This window comes from Acomys russatus, chromosome 16 (assembly GCF_903995435.1).
Source record: "Acomys russatus chromosome 16, mAcoRus1.1, whole genome shotgun sequence".
NCBI classification, from domain to species: domain Eukaryota; kingdom Metazoa; phylum Chordata; class Mammalia; order Rodentia; family Muridae; genus Acomys; species Acomys russatus.
The window spans coordinates 11,834,923-11,851,938 of NC_067152.1; the positions used below are offsets into that span (position 1 = coordinate 11,834,923).

Genomic DNA, 17,016 nt, shown 5'->3' on the forward strand with positions numbered 1-17,016 from the left:
TTGAGGAGGGTGTACTGGGTGCTGTTGGGAGCACCCTGAAGATCAGGTAGTCCTATGGGAGGAACACCATGTAGCAGCTGATTGAACTACTTAAAAGAGCACTTTTGATGTAGGCATAAGGTTATTGTGTAATTCAAAGGCTGATTTCTGTGCCCCCCCCCCCCCCCCCCCCCCCCGCCTATATCAATGTTGTGAAAACACTACTTCTGCCCTGATACACCAATAAAGCAGCTCGCAGGGGACAGAGCAGCACTGGACTTCCTGCCAGCTAAGGAAAGAGAAGTTAGAAGAGGAAGTAGGAGAGTGAGACACAGGCAGAGGTCTAGGAAGTATCGGGAGAAGAGCTGGGACAGGGAAAGCTGCAAAGTTCAAGGGAGATTAACTGTGGAAGGAAGCCAGGTTAGCTTAGAGGGTTAAGAATAGAGTAATAGTTGCTCAGTCATTGTGATGTAAAGCTTATTTTTTTTTTTAAGATTTATTTATTTATTATGTATACAGTGCTCAAGAGGGCATTAGATCTCATACAGATGGCTGTGAGCCACCATGTGGGTACTGGGAATTGAACTCAGGACCTCTGGAAGGGCAGAGCTTCTGCGCCATCTCTCCAGGCCATGTCGTGAAGCTTATTACACAAATACAATAGAGTCTCAATTAAAAAAAAAAAAAAAAAAAAAGATTACAGTGTTCTGCCCCCATGTGTGCCTGCCCCTCAGAAGAGGGTACCAGATCTCCAGATCTCATTATAGATGGTTGTGAGCCACCATGTCGTTGCTGGGAATTGAACTCAGGACCTTTGGAAGAGCAGACAGTGCTCTTAACCTCTGAGCTGTCTCTCCAGCCCAGGTCTCGATTATTTTAATGCTAGCTGCGGTAAGAAACTGAGAAACACAGTTTTATAAAAATAACTTTAACAGTTTGAGGGGCTGGAGAGTTGGCTCAGTGGTTAAGAGCTCTTGTCCTTGCAAAGGACTCAGCTTCAATTTCTTGTGGCAGCTCACCACCTCCTTGGGTACCAGGCACGCATGTGGTGCACAGGTATATATGCAGGCAAAACGTTCATAATTCATACACATAAAACAATAAAAATAAGTATTTAAGAGGGTGTTTGAGATACCCCTGTGGGCTGCCTTCAGTGCTTAGAGGGGAGTAGCGGTTTGCAGAGGGCATGGATAAGACTCACAGTGGCTGGGATGACATCTGCAGCAGGGAGAGAGAGTCACAGCAGATGCCAATGTCTGGAGTTTGGTGAAAATCGATGAGCCTATGATCAATTCAAATGGAACTGTAGGTAAGATGGCTGAAGCCTCTGCAGGCACTGAGCCCATGCTGTCCTTCCCAATGGCTGCTAGCTGTGTAGCGCAGCAGGCTCTGAATTCTAACCCGTCTTCCCAAGTCACATAAAGAGTCTGGGTTTTTCTTCAAATTGACACTGGCTACTTCCCTAGAGACAAAATGAGTTATGTTTGGCCATTTTCTGCTTTAAATAATAATTTTTAAAAAGATTCTATTTTGTGCATGTGATGGTTTCATCAACATGTCTGAACACCATGTGTGCTGAGTGTAGTGGCACATGTGCCTGAGAGGCAGAGGCAGGCAGATCTTTGTGAGTGTGAGCCCAGCCATAGCTGTACAGTAATACCTTGTCTGGTGCGGGGTTGGGGGTGGGGTTGGGGGTGGGGTCAGGGCACCACATACATGCAGTGTCTAAAGAGGCCAGAAGAGGGCATAGAAACCCCTGGAACTGGAGTTACAGATGCTTATGAACCACCACATGAGTTCTGTCCTGGGAACCAAATCCTCTGCAAGAGCAGCCAGTTCTCTCAACATCTGAGCCATCTCCTCAGCCCCATCTGTCTGCTTTGTCCCCCAATGGGTGTCCATTTGGACTGATGTCTACCATTTCTACTATCACCAAGAGAGAAAGAGGAAGGTCTAGGTATGGTAGCATATGTCTTTAATCCCAGTACTTGGGAGGCAGATGGATCTCTGTGTGGTTGAGGCAAGCTTGGTCTACATAGTGAGACCTCAGTCCTCCTCCTCTTCCTCTTCTTTTTAAGGAGAGGGGAAAAAGGAGGGAAAGAGGAGAAAATAAAGTTGGGCTCAATAACCATGCAGAAGAGACAGTGCTGGCTCTCCCTTTGGAACTCAGCAGTTAGCGTCTGGGCAATCAGCCTGGTGTATGCAGGCCTGCCATGATAGCCGGATGGACATATGGTATTTGTGTTAAATTAGCCTAAGCTGCTGGGGACTGAATATCTAGGGACAAGGGATCCAACTCAATTGTTCTTCCTCCCTTTTCAGGAAGGGCCAGGAAGGAAAGGGCCCTAGTTGGAGAAGCTATTGTTCTCAGTTAAGCAACACCAGGTAGCCTGGCTGGCAGGGGGCCAGTGAAAATGCTTTGATAGGCACTCTGATATCCCTCAAGGTTCACTCAAACCTGTCTCTCCTCTGCTGCCCCTGAGACTGCTGTAAATCTCTGATAAGATACTATCAGGTGCTCTGGAGTGCAGGTGGGAACACCTGCCTTTACCCCAGCCAGAGTCCCTTTTCTCTTCCTGGTCCCATCTCCCCATCTACTCCCATTTTCTTCTTCTATCTGCTTCCTGAAGTCCCTGGGCCACCACAGGCAAGGAACAAACCTAGGATGTCACATGGTCCTCAGGAGCCACTGCAGACTCCCTAGGTCTGAGGAACTTGGGGGGACGGCTCTGCTATTAGGCTACCCACTTCCTCTGCTGATGCAGCAATGCTGTGTTTGCACAAACATAACTGATTGTAAAGGTTGTTCGTGTTCACAGTGTTATCACTATATTGTAAAGTAATCAAGGTCATGGTGACCTTATCAAAAAGGAAAGCCACCAAAACTCAAGAGTGGGGTTGACCACTTTTCCAGGAATGGGGTGGCAAGGCAGCCACTAGGTTTGAGTCCATCCTGTCCCCTCCCCCAATCTAGGTTTGCATCCAGCTCAGAAACATCCCATCAGTGGGACACCAACATCCTGATGAGGTGATTTAACCTCCCCTGGTTTCAAATTTGTTCATAAAAAGGGACGAAGTTCATCCCTCACAGAGCTATGTGTGGTGGGTGTTGTTCAGTAACCGGTGGAACACACAGAGGACAGGCAAAAGAGCTAATAAATAGGGCGTGGGAATGTAGCGTGGGAATAGTGAGTGGAATGCTTGCAGGGAGCCCTGGGGCTGACATGGCCGTACCTGCCTGTAATCTCAGCACTCTGCAGGTGGAGGCAGAAAAGATCAGAAGTTCAAATCTATCCTTGACTACATAGCTAGTTTGAAGCCACCCCGGGACACAGGTGACTTTATCTCAAAACACACATGAAAAAAAAAAAAAAAAAAACACAAAACATCATTTGATGTCTAAGCACCCTTCCAACTTTTTCTCCCTGTCTTAGCTTGGTTCTTTGTTGTGATAAAACCCTGAAGAAAACCAACTTGGCTGAAGAACCAGGTTATTTCAGCCTATCCAGTCCATCACCAAGGGAAGTCAGGGCGGGAACTCAAGCACAGACCTCGGCGGACTGCTGCTTACTGGCTCGCTTTCCAAAGTGCACACTTTTTGCCCAGGACCATCTGCCCAAGAGTTGGCACTGCTCACAGTAGCCACTTTACACCAACCATTAGATGTGCCTACTGTCCAGTCTGATAAAGGGGTATTCTCCATTGAGTTATCCTTTTCCCCAGATGACTCTAGCTAGGGCTAAGTTGACAAAAAAAGCTAACCAGCACACTTCCTCCCAGTTCTAGGCCCAGGATTCCCTTCAAGGCCCAATGTAGCTACTCAATAAACATTTGATGAATGAATGATAAGCTCAGCCGTGGTCCTTTCCTTACCTCTTAAAAAATGAGATGATGTTTATTTGCACTTCTAAGCTACAGAGAGCTCTGCAAACAAGGAGTGGCAGCAGGGACTTTCTCCAGCTGGCACAGTTAAAGGCCATAGGCCTTGGGCTGGTTATTTACAGGTGTCCAGTCCCCAGTACAGCTGCCAGGCAGCAGGCTGGCTGCTCTAGGAACTATCTGCATCTCCATAGTGAGGGATTTGCTTGGCTTTAAGCAACAACACTGTGCATTTGCACAACTGTAGCTGCTTGCAAAGGATATGCATTGTCACATTCAGCCTTGGTTTCACCCTGGTTGCTCGGTTTTCTTCCTCTCTCACCCACACATAATTGGAGTAGCTAAATGGCCTCTGCAAAGCCATTGAGAGCTTTGTGAGACTCTTGCTGGAGGCTACTCCTGCTCTGGGAGCTAGCTTCTCAGGGGCTGCTGGAAGCCTGCACCATTGGTTTCTTGCACACTCAGGGGTGAAAGGTGCTTTAATGACATTTGATCCATGCAGTAGCTACTTCTCACTTGCACATCAACCTGAGAAATTCCTACCTGATCTGCTGCTTCAGCTGTTATGTGGGGGGGAAAAAAAAAAAAAAAAAAGGATCCAATCTTGATGCTGTTTCAAAATAAGAGATGGAAGACCCATGATGTAGTGCGACACCATCATTATTCACAAGGGGACATGAGATGCAGAGAGAAATGATCTATCCACAAAGTGCAGAGCATGGCCTGGATGCTTTTGTTTTTTATTTTTATTATATTTTTATCTTTTGAGACACAGTTTCTCTGTGTGTAGCCTTGCTTGTCCTAGACTTGCTTTGTAGAACAGGCTGGCCTCGAACTCACAAAGATCCACCTGCCTCTGTCTCCTAAGTGCTGATTAACGGCGTGCACCACCACCATCCAGCTTTTTAATTATTTATTTATTTATTCATTCATTTTACATGTCGACCATAGCCCCCTTCCTCTTCTCCTCCAAGTCCCACCCTCCCTCCTCTTTATCCTGTCCCCCTTCCCCTACTCAGCTAAGGGGAGCCCCCTCCCCCACCCCAACCCGTCAAGTCACATCAGGACTGAGTGCATCTTCTTCCCTTGTGGCCTGATGAGGCAGCCCCACTAGGGAGAAGTGGTCGAAAAGCAGGCAACAGAGTCCATGTCAGATAGCTCCCCTGTCTCCTTTCTAGTGGACACATAAGAAGACCAAGCTGCCCATTGGCTATGTATGTGTAGAGCACCTAGGTCAAGTCCATGCATGATCCTTGGTTGGGACATCAGTCTCTGAAAGCTACCCTGGGATCTGGTTAGTCGGCTCTGTTGGTCTTCTTGTGGAGCCCCTGTCTCCTCCAGGTCCTTCTGTTCTTCCACAAGACTCCCTACAATCTGCCCAATATTTGGCTGTGAGTATCAGCATCTGCTTCAATCCACTGCTGGGTGGAGCCACTCGGAGGACAGCTATGCTAGGCTCCCATCTGCAAGTATAGCAGAGTTTCATTAATAGTATGAGGGACTGGCTCTCTCTTATGGGGTGGGTCTCAGCCTGGGCCAGGCACTGGTTGGACATTCCCTCAATCTCTGCTCTATCTTTATCACTGAACCTCTTGTAGGAAGAGTAAATTTTGGGTCAGAGTTTTTGTAGGTGGGTTGGTATTTCCTTCCCTCTACTAGGAGTCTTGTCTAGTTACAGGGAGGCTTCTTCAGACCCCTAATACTAGGAGTCTTAGAGTCACCCTCATATTCTCCCAGGTGCAGATCCTTGTTATGGGTCTCCAGCTTGACTCAGAGATGCCCTCACCCATGGTTCCTCTTCTCTCTGCAAGCCCTCTGTCCTCTCGCCCCCACTCCCCCCACATCTGACCTCCACCCTCATTTCTCTCCTTGCTCCTTCTCCTATCCTGTTCTTCACTGGTTTCTCCTGTCTATCCTATTTCCCTTTCTGAGTGAGATTTAAGTATTCTTCCTTGCGTCCTCCCTGTTACTTATCTGTTTTGGGTTTGTGAATTTTAGTATGGCTAGCCTATACTATATGGCTAATATCCAGTTACATTTTTATTAATTAATTAATTTTTGAGACAGGGTTTCTCTGCATAATAGCCCTGGCTGTCCTGGACTCATTTTGTAGACCAGGCTGGCCTTCAACTCCCAGAAATCCTCCTGCCTCTGCCTACCAAATGATGGGATTAAAGGCATGTACCACCACACCCAGCCAGTCACACACTATTAATTAAAGTTTTTCCTTCATTAATCTCTAAGTGGGCAGTGTGATTTCTCACTAGGAAGGCATACTAAGTCTGCAACAAGTGCATGTGCTGGCACACATGCAGAGGCCAGAAGAGTTACAGATGTTATGTGGGTGCTGGGATCTGAACTCTGGTCTTAACCACTGAGCCATCCCTCTAGCCCCTAAAGTAATATTCTCACGGACACTTGACCTAGAGTGTATAAAGAACTTATTTTAGTTTCATTTACAAGCATTTTAACAGCACAGCTAGAATATGGTCTCTTTCCTAGCTGTATTGATAACCTAGTTTTGTGTGGTGGGGCACAGCTCAGGACAAAGAGGCAGGTGGATTTCTATGAATTTGAGGCCAGTCTGGTCTACAGGAAGTTCCAGGACACACAGGGCTATGCAAAAAGAACCTCTCATCCCCGAACCCCCCGACCCCCAAAAAAAGGTTAGTCGGGCGTGGTGGCACATTCCTTTAATCCCAGCACTCGGGAGGCAGAGGCAGGTGATCGCTATGAGTTCAAGGCCAGCCTGATCTACCAAGTGAGTCCAGGACAGCCAAGGCCACACAGACAAACCCTGTCTCCAAGGAAAAAATTAGTGCCCTGATTACCAGAAGGCACGAACAAGTGGCTTGTGCCTGGCTTTCATACAAATTGCCTTTGAGATTAGGGTCTTGAACTCCAGGGCTCAAATGATCCTCATGTCAACTTTCCAAGTACTGGGACTACAGCATGAGTCACTACACTGTTTTCAGGAAAGTTCTAGAGATAGGGTCTCATTTTGTAGTCTGGGTGACTGGCAATTATCTAGGCCAGACTTGCACTAAAACTCAGAGATCTGCTTGCCTTGGCCTCCTAAGTGCTGGTAAGGCTTGGTTCTCTCTGTATAAACCAGGCAGTCATAGAACTTGCTGTATGTGTAGCCCAGGCTGGCCTCAAACTTGTGATCCTCCTGCGTCTGCCTCCTAAGTGTACTGAGATTACAGGCTAGCCACCATACCCAGCTTTTCAGTTCTAAACGAAATCACTTGCATTAACGTCCTGACTTCTGATTTTTTTAGGCTAAGAAAGATTTAACACTAGGATCCACGTTCTCGTACAACAATCAGATGGAATCTTACACACACACACACACACACACACACACAGTTTTAGGTCCTGTTGCTTCTCAGTTCACCCATGGCCAGGCCTGCTCTTTGATTTCCAACCTGCTTTCTACAGGTTTGAGTCTGTGTCTCCTGTATGTCTGCCACCTTGCCTCCTACTGGTCAGCAAACCTAACCATGGGTTCTTTTAGTTGATTTGTCCTGGACATGTCTCTGACCACAAAGGAATGACATTTTTTACTTTAACTAAAGAACACTAAAGAACTTACTGGTCCATCATCAGGTGAAACCGAGATCCCTGCTTCTCAAGTTGTGTACCCTGGTCCATTCCAGGAAGCTTCTATACTCAACCTGGAAAGCAGCCGGGGTGAGACAGGAGTGGGCAGAGAGTGGCCACCACGGTTTGACTGAGTTCAATCCCCTTTAGACTCACATGGGGGAAGGAAAAAACCAAGTCCTGGCAGCGTGTGGTGGTGTACCCCTGTAATCCCAGCACTTGGGAGGCAGAGGCAGGCGGTGGATCTCTGAATTCGAGGCCAGCCTGAATACAAAGTGTCCAGGACAGCCAAGGTTACACAGAGAAACCTTGTCTGGAAAAACAGAAACAAAAAAAATTAGTCAGGAACAATATGACAAATCAACTGCTTGCTCTGACTCAAGGAGTTTGCAAGGAAGAAAAACAAAAGAAAACAAACAACAAAAGAAAACACAGCGAACAATGCCACCAAGCGGTGGAGACTCCTCTGTGCTGGAGGCTCTCCCTATGAGAATCACTCAACAGCTAGGACACAGACTGGCTCCATTCACTCACTGGTCCTTTCAAGGCTTTTAAACCCAGAATGCAGACTGGTACCTGTGAATCTGTGATCTGTTTTTAGGGCTTTCTAAGATACACTTTCTGTTTTCTCCTTATACAAACAGGCATGGATACAAATGCAACAGTTGATTGTATGTATGTTTAATGTGTATGCCTACTTCTGAAGAATGTGAGCAGAGAGCCATTACATTTGCTTAGTGCCAGTACAGTTAAGGCTTTTTTTTTTTTTTTTTTTTTTTTTAAATACACGGTTTCTCTGTGTAATAGCCCTGGCTGACCAGGACTCGCTTTGTAGACCAGGCTGGGCTCCAACTCACAGCGACTCATCTGCTTCTGCCTCTGCCTTCCGAGTGCTGGGATTAAAGGTGTGCATTACCATGCCCAACTTTTTTTTTTTTTTTAAAACTTAACAAACACCTCCCTGCAAAATAGGATGGAAACATATGGGGATAGACTTTCACACTGAGTACTTAACATGAAATTTATGCAAACTTGTATATTTATTAGACACTTGAATTTTATTTTTTAAAGATTAAAAACAATTGTTACATTGCCTGGATGTATGTTTAGGTGTCCGATCTTGGAGTTACAGAGAGTTGTGAGCTGCCATGTGGGTGCTGGGAATTGAACCTGGGTCTTCTTAACTGCTAAGCCATCTCTCCATTAGCACCGCCCCCAAGATATTTGAATTTTAAAGGTAAATAAAATTACTATAGGAACAAAATCACTACAGGGTGAACGACAGATCTAGCTCCTTGTTTTCCTTTATATTTATTTAATGTATGAGTACTTTATCTGCATGTACACCTGCAGAAGAGGGTATCAGATCACATTGTAGATGGTTGTAAGCCACATGTGGTTGCTGGGAATTGAACTCAGGACCTCTGGAAGAGCAGTCAGCGATCTTAACTTCTGAGCCACCTCTCCAGCCCCTCATTGTTCTTAAGAGTGCCAAAGGCATCCCTGAAGAGCTGTCAGAGAGACAAAAAAGGTGTGCTCAGTGGTTAGGCCTGCCTGCTGTTCTTCAGAGGACCCACGATTGGTTTCCAGCACCCACAAGAGGTGGCTTACAGTCCCTCTAACTCCAGCTTCAGGGGACACAATGCCCCCTTCTGGACTCCATGGGCATCTGCACTCACACACGCACATACCCATATATACATAATTAAAAATAGAATAAATCATATGGGGCTGTAGTGATGACTCAGTGGTTAAAATATGTTAGTCTTTTATAATTTTTTTTCCTTTGGTTTTTCGAGACAGTCTCTCTGCGTAGCCTTGGCCATCCTGGACTCACTTTGTAGACCAGGCTGGTCTCAAACTCACAGCGATCCGCCTGCCTCTGCCTCCCAAGCGCTGGGATTAAAGGCGTGCGCCACCACGCCCGGCTAAAATATGTTAGTCCCAGGGTTTCTGTGTGTAGCCTTGGCTGTCTTGGACTCCCTTTGTAGACCAGGCTGGCCTAGAACTCACAGAGACCCACCTGCCACCACCTCCCGAGTGCTGGGATTACAGGTTTCCAGCATCTGTCTGGGGTTCATAAACCCCAGCTCCAGGGATGCCAACAGCTTTTCTGGCCTCCTTGGACAACCACACATCACAGATAGACACATACAAAACAAAAACAACAACAACAAAAAAACCAAACCAAATTTAGAGGGAGGTGTTTCGAGAAAGGGTTTCTCTGTGTAGCCCTGGCTGTTCTGGAACTCATTCTGTAGACCAAGCTGGCCTTGAACTCAGAGATCTGTCTGTCTCCCAAGTGCTGGTTAATAAGGCTGTGTGCCACCGTGGCCTGTAATAAAATAGATCTTAAGGGGAAAAAAAAAAAAAAAAAAAAGCAACCAGGGATATCCCTAGTTTCTTAGTTTAGTGCCCCAACCCTGTCCCCACAACTAGGACATTTCAAGGCATTAAACAAATGCAACGTCTCATCTCATGTCTTAATCAGTATGAAAACTATCACAAGGCCTCTCTCATGAATTGTCAGTTCATGCCAGCTCTCTAGCCTGTGACTGTGAGCCACACTAAGTAAAATCACCTGGTCACTGCAGCCGCTTTCTTCTAGCTCAACAGTTCCTACCTTCTCTAGGTGACATCCTCTTTCTTTCTTTCTTTTTTTTTTGTTTTTCAAGACAGGGCTTCTCTGTGTGGCCTTGCCTGTCTGGACTTGCTTTGTAGACCAGGCTGGCTTCGAACTCACAGCGATCCACCCACCTCTGACTCCCAAGTGCTGGGATTAAAGGCGTGCGCCACCATGCCCAGCTGGAACATCCTCTTTGTAAATAGGACTGGTATGTATATTGAAGAATTAAAACAGGATCACAAAGAGAAAGGCAGAAGAAACAGACTTTTTGTATTTACTTGTACAAGGAAAAAGCCCACATGTGGACATGTGCAGTATTTAATTTGTTTGCGTAGTAGTTACAGATAAACAGGCACACGCCATGTACAAGGACCAATACTTTTTATACAGTTCACATTTCAGTACATCAACACTATCTTATTTACACTCTATGTACATTAATGTCTTCCTAAAGTCAGTGCATTGTCAAGTTTTATACAGAAATTTACAAGGTGAATGTAGTTAATAGTTAATTTAATAAACTTCTGCTAGTTCTTGAATTTAAAAAATTAATTACAACCAATATAACAAACACAGATCGAACAACATTAGTAGATTGTGCTACCTGCTCAACTAAAACATCTGTAAGGAAATTGCTGAAAACCTTCCACTTTTTCATGGGACTTATCCAGGTAGGAATGGACAATTTCATATACTGAAAACCTTGATGAGTATGCCTTTTGTGTGACTTCACTTCATCACTCCTTTCAGGCCACTCCTTCCTTAAGTACACCCACTCTTTTGGAAAGGGTGTCAACCGAGGCAGTTGTGTAAGACAACTTTTCCAACCAGGAAGGGAGGCTAAGAGCTGACAACAAATGAGAATCAACTTCCAGGGTCTTGATGAATTTTTTAAAGGACCAAAAATAAGATGAAAACTTCCTTTGACTATATATTAAAACACAACACAGGGAAAAATTCTGCCAGAAATAAATAACATTTATACTTTTGTTCCAGTTTTGAATAATTAAAAAAGTGAGCAAAGAAATGTAACTTTTGATGAATAGTGGAAAAAAAAAGTTGGTAAGGAACAGACACGCAAACAACGAGAATTTGCTTCCTAAACCCAGCAGTTTCTTTAACAACACTTAGGATTGGGTCTATTTTTGTTTTTAAATTTTACACTCTAATGGAGTTAATGTGTAGCCCTTAGAGCCATTAAAGTACAAGCACAATTGTTTGCATGTGTTCTCTCTTTTAAAGTGCAAAACGAGAAACAAAGAAAAAAAACCCACCACTAACAGGAAGCACGCCTGGCTGTGTAGCCGCCGCCTATCTTCCTAAGAAGCTCTTTGTGCAACACATGCATGGGAACATGGCCTGTGCTGGCTGCCACCTAAGCCGCAGCTCCCTGGATGCCTTTCCTTTCTCCTGGGTCTCGGGCTGAGACTGGGTAGGAGGCGCATAGTCTTAGAGAGCAGCCGCCACGTGCTTCTGCTACCACTCAATGTTTCAAACACAAACACAACAAGAAGCAGAAAAGACATAGAAAAGATCGGGCAAAGGTTCAGAAAATTGAAAAATCTGTGTCCATACTGTAAGAATCATCCGCACCCCTGTATGATCTTGCTTTTCTCCATTTGTCAATACAACGGAATGAAACTTCAGGAAAAAGGAGGTAGCATATCATGTCATTCCTAGACAACATGACAATTTGTATTGTTTTTTAAAACTTTGATTTCAAGGAAATCCTTAGTATCTTGTTATGATTATTGGTAAACTCTATACTCACTACAGGTTTGTTCATTATCTGGACAAGCACAGTTAAATTCTTAATTGGTCCCAGGTGATTGGTGCCAAACTCTCTTGTTTACAAGCTAATGCTGGGATCTTCTTGAACGTTCTCTACCAGACAGTTTGTGAGAGACTTCAAAACAAAATTATTACTATTCTTAGAGCTCACTGCTACTTTAATTAGGACTTTATTTTGTGCTTCGGGTCACAGGATAAAATAACTACACTTAGCCTGCTTTTCAGTCATGGTTCTGCCAAATGCCAGCTAGGCGTCACCTCCCTGACCAGCAGCCCGTCTAGCAGCAGAGAGGCAGCCTCACTGTAGCACGCAGTACTTCTTGTAATCGGATTCAAAGTCTTCATCCATGCTGCTTGTGTCTGCCATCGTCTTGCCATGGATCTTGGGCAGGAAGTGTGCGCAGTCTATCCCCTGCTGCTCATAGAAGAGAATGTAGGCAGAGTCGGTGTCGACTTCCTCAGGGGGCAGTTCCTAAAGAGACAAGAGAGCTTCACTAAACCACTGCTGCGCTGCCTCCTAGTCCTGCACAGAAAAACCGTCTTAGTCTAGATCAACTCTGACTGCATGAATCAACTATCTCACATCTGCCCTGAAAATGAGTCTCATGATTTTCTTTTTTACATTTACTTATTATGTACACAGTATGCACCAGATCTCATTATAGACGGTTGTGAGCTGTCATGTGGTTGCTGGGAATTGAACTCAGGACCTTTGGAAGAGCAGACAGTGCTCTTAACCGCTGAGCCATCTCTCCAGCCCCAAGTCTCATGATTTTCTTTCTTTTTTTTTTTTTTGGTTTTTTCAAGACAGGGTTTCTCTGTGTAGCCTTGGTTGTCCTGGACTCACTTTGTAGCCCAGGCTGACCTCAAACTCACAGCGATCCGCCTCCCTCTCCCTTCCGAGTTCTGGGATTAAAGGCATGTGTCACCACACCTGGTGAGTCTCATGATTTTCAATCTGTGTTTTTGGGGAAAAATTGTAATCATAGGCAAAGGAATACTTAAAAACCCCACATTACTATTATTATTATTATTGTTATGACGTGGGTGAGAGATTTTTTTTTTTGGTTGGTTGGGCGGGGGGAGACACTGTCTCACTTAGCCCAGGCTGGCCTTAAACTCATTTAGGTAGAGGAGTATGATCTTGGATTCCTGCCTCTCCCTCTGCCAAAGGTGTGGCCACCATATCCAACAAACCCCATCACATTCTAACACATCAGATCTTAGTGTAAGCGCTTTCTTAACATGTGCTGCCCTGGGTTTTATGTTCAGCACGGGTGGGGCATGGGAGACACACTGAGGACAGACATGACCAACTCAAACCCAAGACTGAATTTCTCATTAACCAGCATTTTCTTTTTGTTCATTATTCATCCCCTGTTTTCCACCATCTTGCCTCCTTAACACTGAACATCATCTATACAGAGACCTTCATACAATCACATTACTTCCTGCTCAGCAGAACATTATTTCAATGTTCCCCAAATTTGTTGGCATTCTGCTTCTAACTTTCACTTAAAGATTGAGAATATTTACCTTACAGCTGCTGTCATTGTAACAGTACCACTTGCAGTTTGGGTTTTTGGCATAAGTGACGTAATGGCCCCCACCCAGAATTCCTGAATGGCACTAAAGAGAGAAGAGAGTGATGATATGTTAGTAATTAACAGTATTGCAGCCAAGGCATGGTGCTAAGATCTGAGCAAGAGAACACTGACCACTTAGGTGGTAAGAAAAACAGTTAACAATCACCTAATTTTTTTCAAAACTCTAAATCCTATCTCACATATTTGTGTGTGTGTGTGTAATTTTTTTTGTTTGTTTTTTGTTTTGCTTTTCGAGACAGGGTTTCTCTATGATAGCCTTGGCTGTCCTGGACTAGCTTTGTAGGCCAGGCTGGCCTTGAACTCAGAGATCCACCTGCCTCTGCCTCCCCAAGTGTTGGGATTAGAGGCATGTGCCATGGCACCTGGCCCAAAGTTAATGCTCAGTAAATAAGTTCTGAAAAGAAAAATGCTAGTTGATGAATGGATGAAGACAAGTGAACAAACCACTGAAAAGTTAAGACTTTTTTTTTTTTTTTTTGAGATAGGGTTTCTCTGTTTAGCCCTGGCTAGCCTCAAACTCAGAGATCTGCCTGTCTCTGCCTCCCAAGTCCTGGGATTAAAAGCATGTGTCACCACACCCAGTTTCATGATTTTTTAAAATCTCCATAATGCATCACTTACCGAAATTGCATATAGATTATAAATAGGTTTACTATGAGTGTCTTCTCTTTGGTCATCGGCGCTGTCTTCTTCACTATGGTTTCCAAGCTGCCCGTTGCTACAGCCATTGCCACACGCCTCATGTTCATAAAGGAATCCATTAGCCAAAGTCATCTCATGGTCCAGAGGGGTGACCAGCTCGGGCTGGCTGCCTCCCAGCACATGTCCTCGGCTCAGGGTGTCAGCCAGTTCACAGATATGCCCAGCCCCATTCTCTTTGCTGGCATCCAAATTCTCCTTACTATTGGACAACTTATTTTTGCTGCCAATTTGAGGCAGCCGAAGCCTTCCTTTGCTCCTCCCCAAAGTCCGTGGGCTGCTGTTAGGGCTGCTATTTTTGCTGGAGGGACAGCTGGCTCCACTTTTTCTTGATGAAGAAGGTGAACCTGTGAAAGAGACAGAGGGAAAGATTTCTAAGTCCAAACGCTAACTCTGAGCTAGTTTCTCAAATGCACACATAAAGGTAGGATGTTGATTGCCTATTTACACACCTTATTACCCAGCGTGTGGTAATTTTTGGCTGTCAATTTGACTTTATCTGGAATTTACTAAAACCCAAGTATAAGGGATTTTAAAAAGTTATTTCTTCCCCTACTTCCCCACTGAGACAGGGTTTCGGTGTCACCTTTGCTGTCCTGGAACTCACTTGGTAGAGATCTGTCTGCTGGCCTCAAACGCAGAGATCTGTCTGCTTCTGCCTCTGAGTGCTGGGATTACAGGTCTGCGCCACCATGCTCACCCATGTATGAGGCAGTAAGAGGGCAGGAATTTAGCCTGGCTCTGTGTCTGTTTTAGAAGTAGGGCTTTTGTGTGTTATTAGGAGGCTATTATCTTGTGCTAAAAGTAACAAAGCTGAAGCTGGGCGTGGTGGCGCACGCCTTTAATCCCAGCACTCGGGAGGCAGAGGCAGGCGGATCACTGTGAGTTCGAGGCCGGCCTGGTCTACAAAGCAAGTCTAGGACAGCCAAGGCTACACAGAGAAACCCTGTCTAAAAAAAAAAAAAAGTAACGAGCCGAAATACAGATAGCTCCGATTCCAGAGAGGTTTCTTCACTTCAGACTACTGGTCCAGAACAAAAGAAGGCAGCTGGTGATACACAGCAAGACCATAAAGATGGAAGGAGAGAGAGAGAGAAGAGAGGAGAGAGAGAAAGAGAGGAGAGAGAGAGAGAGAAAGAGAGCGCGCACAGTCCCACCCCCTCCCCAGCACCCTTCCCCTACCTTTTGGGCTACTGCTGATGTTTGCACTGAGTGAAGATGGGCTCTTGGTCAGGAGCACATCCTCCTCCCCTGCTGAGCTCTGGACTTCCATTTTCTTCACATCTCCTGCTGAAATTCTTAGCTCAGAGATGTCATCCCCTTGGGGTGTGAGAGGTTTATGGTGGCAAAGAGCTGGGTCTCTTGGTACTAAAAAAGCACTAGGGTCAAAACTTTCACGAGGAAATTTAACAATTTTTTGTGATTTTATCCACCGTCCGTTCACAAACTGAAATCGTTTAAGGTGAATAATCTGAGGAAGAAAATGTAGGAACAACTGTATTCAAGGGTTCTGAAAAACATGTACCATTTGTACATTGTTAACAATCTCAAATATATGTTTTAAATAAATGCTTTTATTCCTTGTTTTATGTGATGGATATATGCATATATTCAATAGGCAAGATCATCATCAAACCTGACATTCAAAATTCTATGCATTTAACTGCTTATTAATCATACCTTATATTTTAAAAATTCCTTTTTCCTCACCTACCAGGTTCCTAGTTCTGGCCCTGCCCATGTCTTTCTTCCCCTCAGTTTTTATTTCTGGAGTTAGCTAAATGAATGTTATCAATTTCCTGTATATTTATCCTTAAAAAACTATTAAGGTCATAGAAAAATCTACATTTCCTTCCACAGAATAGTAGGATGATGACACAAACCAGAGCCCCGTTAAAATATCCTAGTACTGGGGCTGGAGAAATGTCTCAGAGGTTAAGAATACTTACTGCTCTCATAGAAAATCTACTTTTCCATCCCAGTGCCCACATGGCAGTTAATACCCCTCTAAAAACCTATTTTCAGAGGGTTCAATGCCCTCTTCTGGCCTCTGGGGGCACTGCATGCACTACACGCAGGCAAGAACACCCACACATAAAAAATATCCTGATAATGGAACCGGATGTGATGGTCCATGTCTTTCATCTCAGCACCAGGGAGGCAGAGGGAGGTGGATTTCTCTGAGTTTGAGGCCAGCTTGGTCTATATAGCAAGTTTCAGACTAGTCAGGGCTAAATAGGAAGGAAGATCCAATTTTGGAAAAAACAAAAACAACAAACAAACAAACAAAAACCCTTCTAGAACTGGGCTATGGAGATGGCTTAATCACTAAGATGTGTGCTATGCAATCACGAGGGCCTAAACTCAGGTCCCCAGCACCCATGTAAAAAGCTGGGTGTGGTGTGAAGCTGAGGCAAACGATGGGGTGGAGCCAAATGGATGAGGTTTCAAAACATAAAGTGGCATGCTGCCTAGGCATGGCTGCACGCCTTTAATCCCAGCACTCGGGAGGCAGAGGCGGGCCTCTGTGAGTTCGAGGACAGCCTGGTCTACAAAGTGAGTCCGGGACAGCCAAGACTACACAGAGAAACCCTGTTTCAAAAAAACAAAACGAAACAAAACAAAACAAAAAAAGTGGCATGCTGGTGGGCTAAAGACTTGTTGTAAGGCCTGATGATTTGAGTTTGATCCCTAGAACTAAAATAAAGGTGAAGAGACTCAACTTCACAACTTCACTTACCTTCTGACCTACACATAGGAAGGTGTGCTGTGCTGGCTAGTTTTGTGAGAGAGCTTGACACAAGCTTAGAGTCATTTGGGAAGACAGATTCT

At 44.9% G+C, this 17,016-nt stretch overlaps 1 protein-coding gene across 1 annotated transcript in view; it reads right to left on the reverse strand.

The window, feature by feature from the left end:
- Nucleotides 1–12,176: 12,176 nt before the first annotated feature.
- Nucleotides 12,177–17,016, reverse strand: part of Usp32 (ubiquitin specific peptidase 32) — a 118,146-nt gene continuing 113,306 nt past the window's right edge. Inside the window, exons 31-34 of the mRNA XM_051158187.1 lie at nucleotides 15,367–15,655; nucleotides 14,107–14,531; nucleotides 13,415–13,507; nucleotides 12,177–12,350 (exon numbers count right to left, since the gene is read on the reverse strand). Coding sequence (XP_051014144.1) covers nucleotides 12,177–12,350; nucleotides 13,415–13,507; nucleotides 14,107–14,531; nucleotides 15,367–15,655 — 981 coding nt within the window. The remainder of the gene's footprint in view (nucleotides 12,351–13,414; nucleotides 13,508–14,106; nucleotides 14,532–15,366; nucleotides 15,656–17,016) is intronic.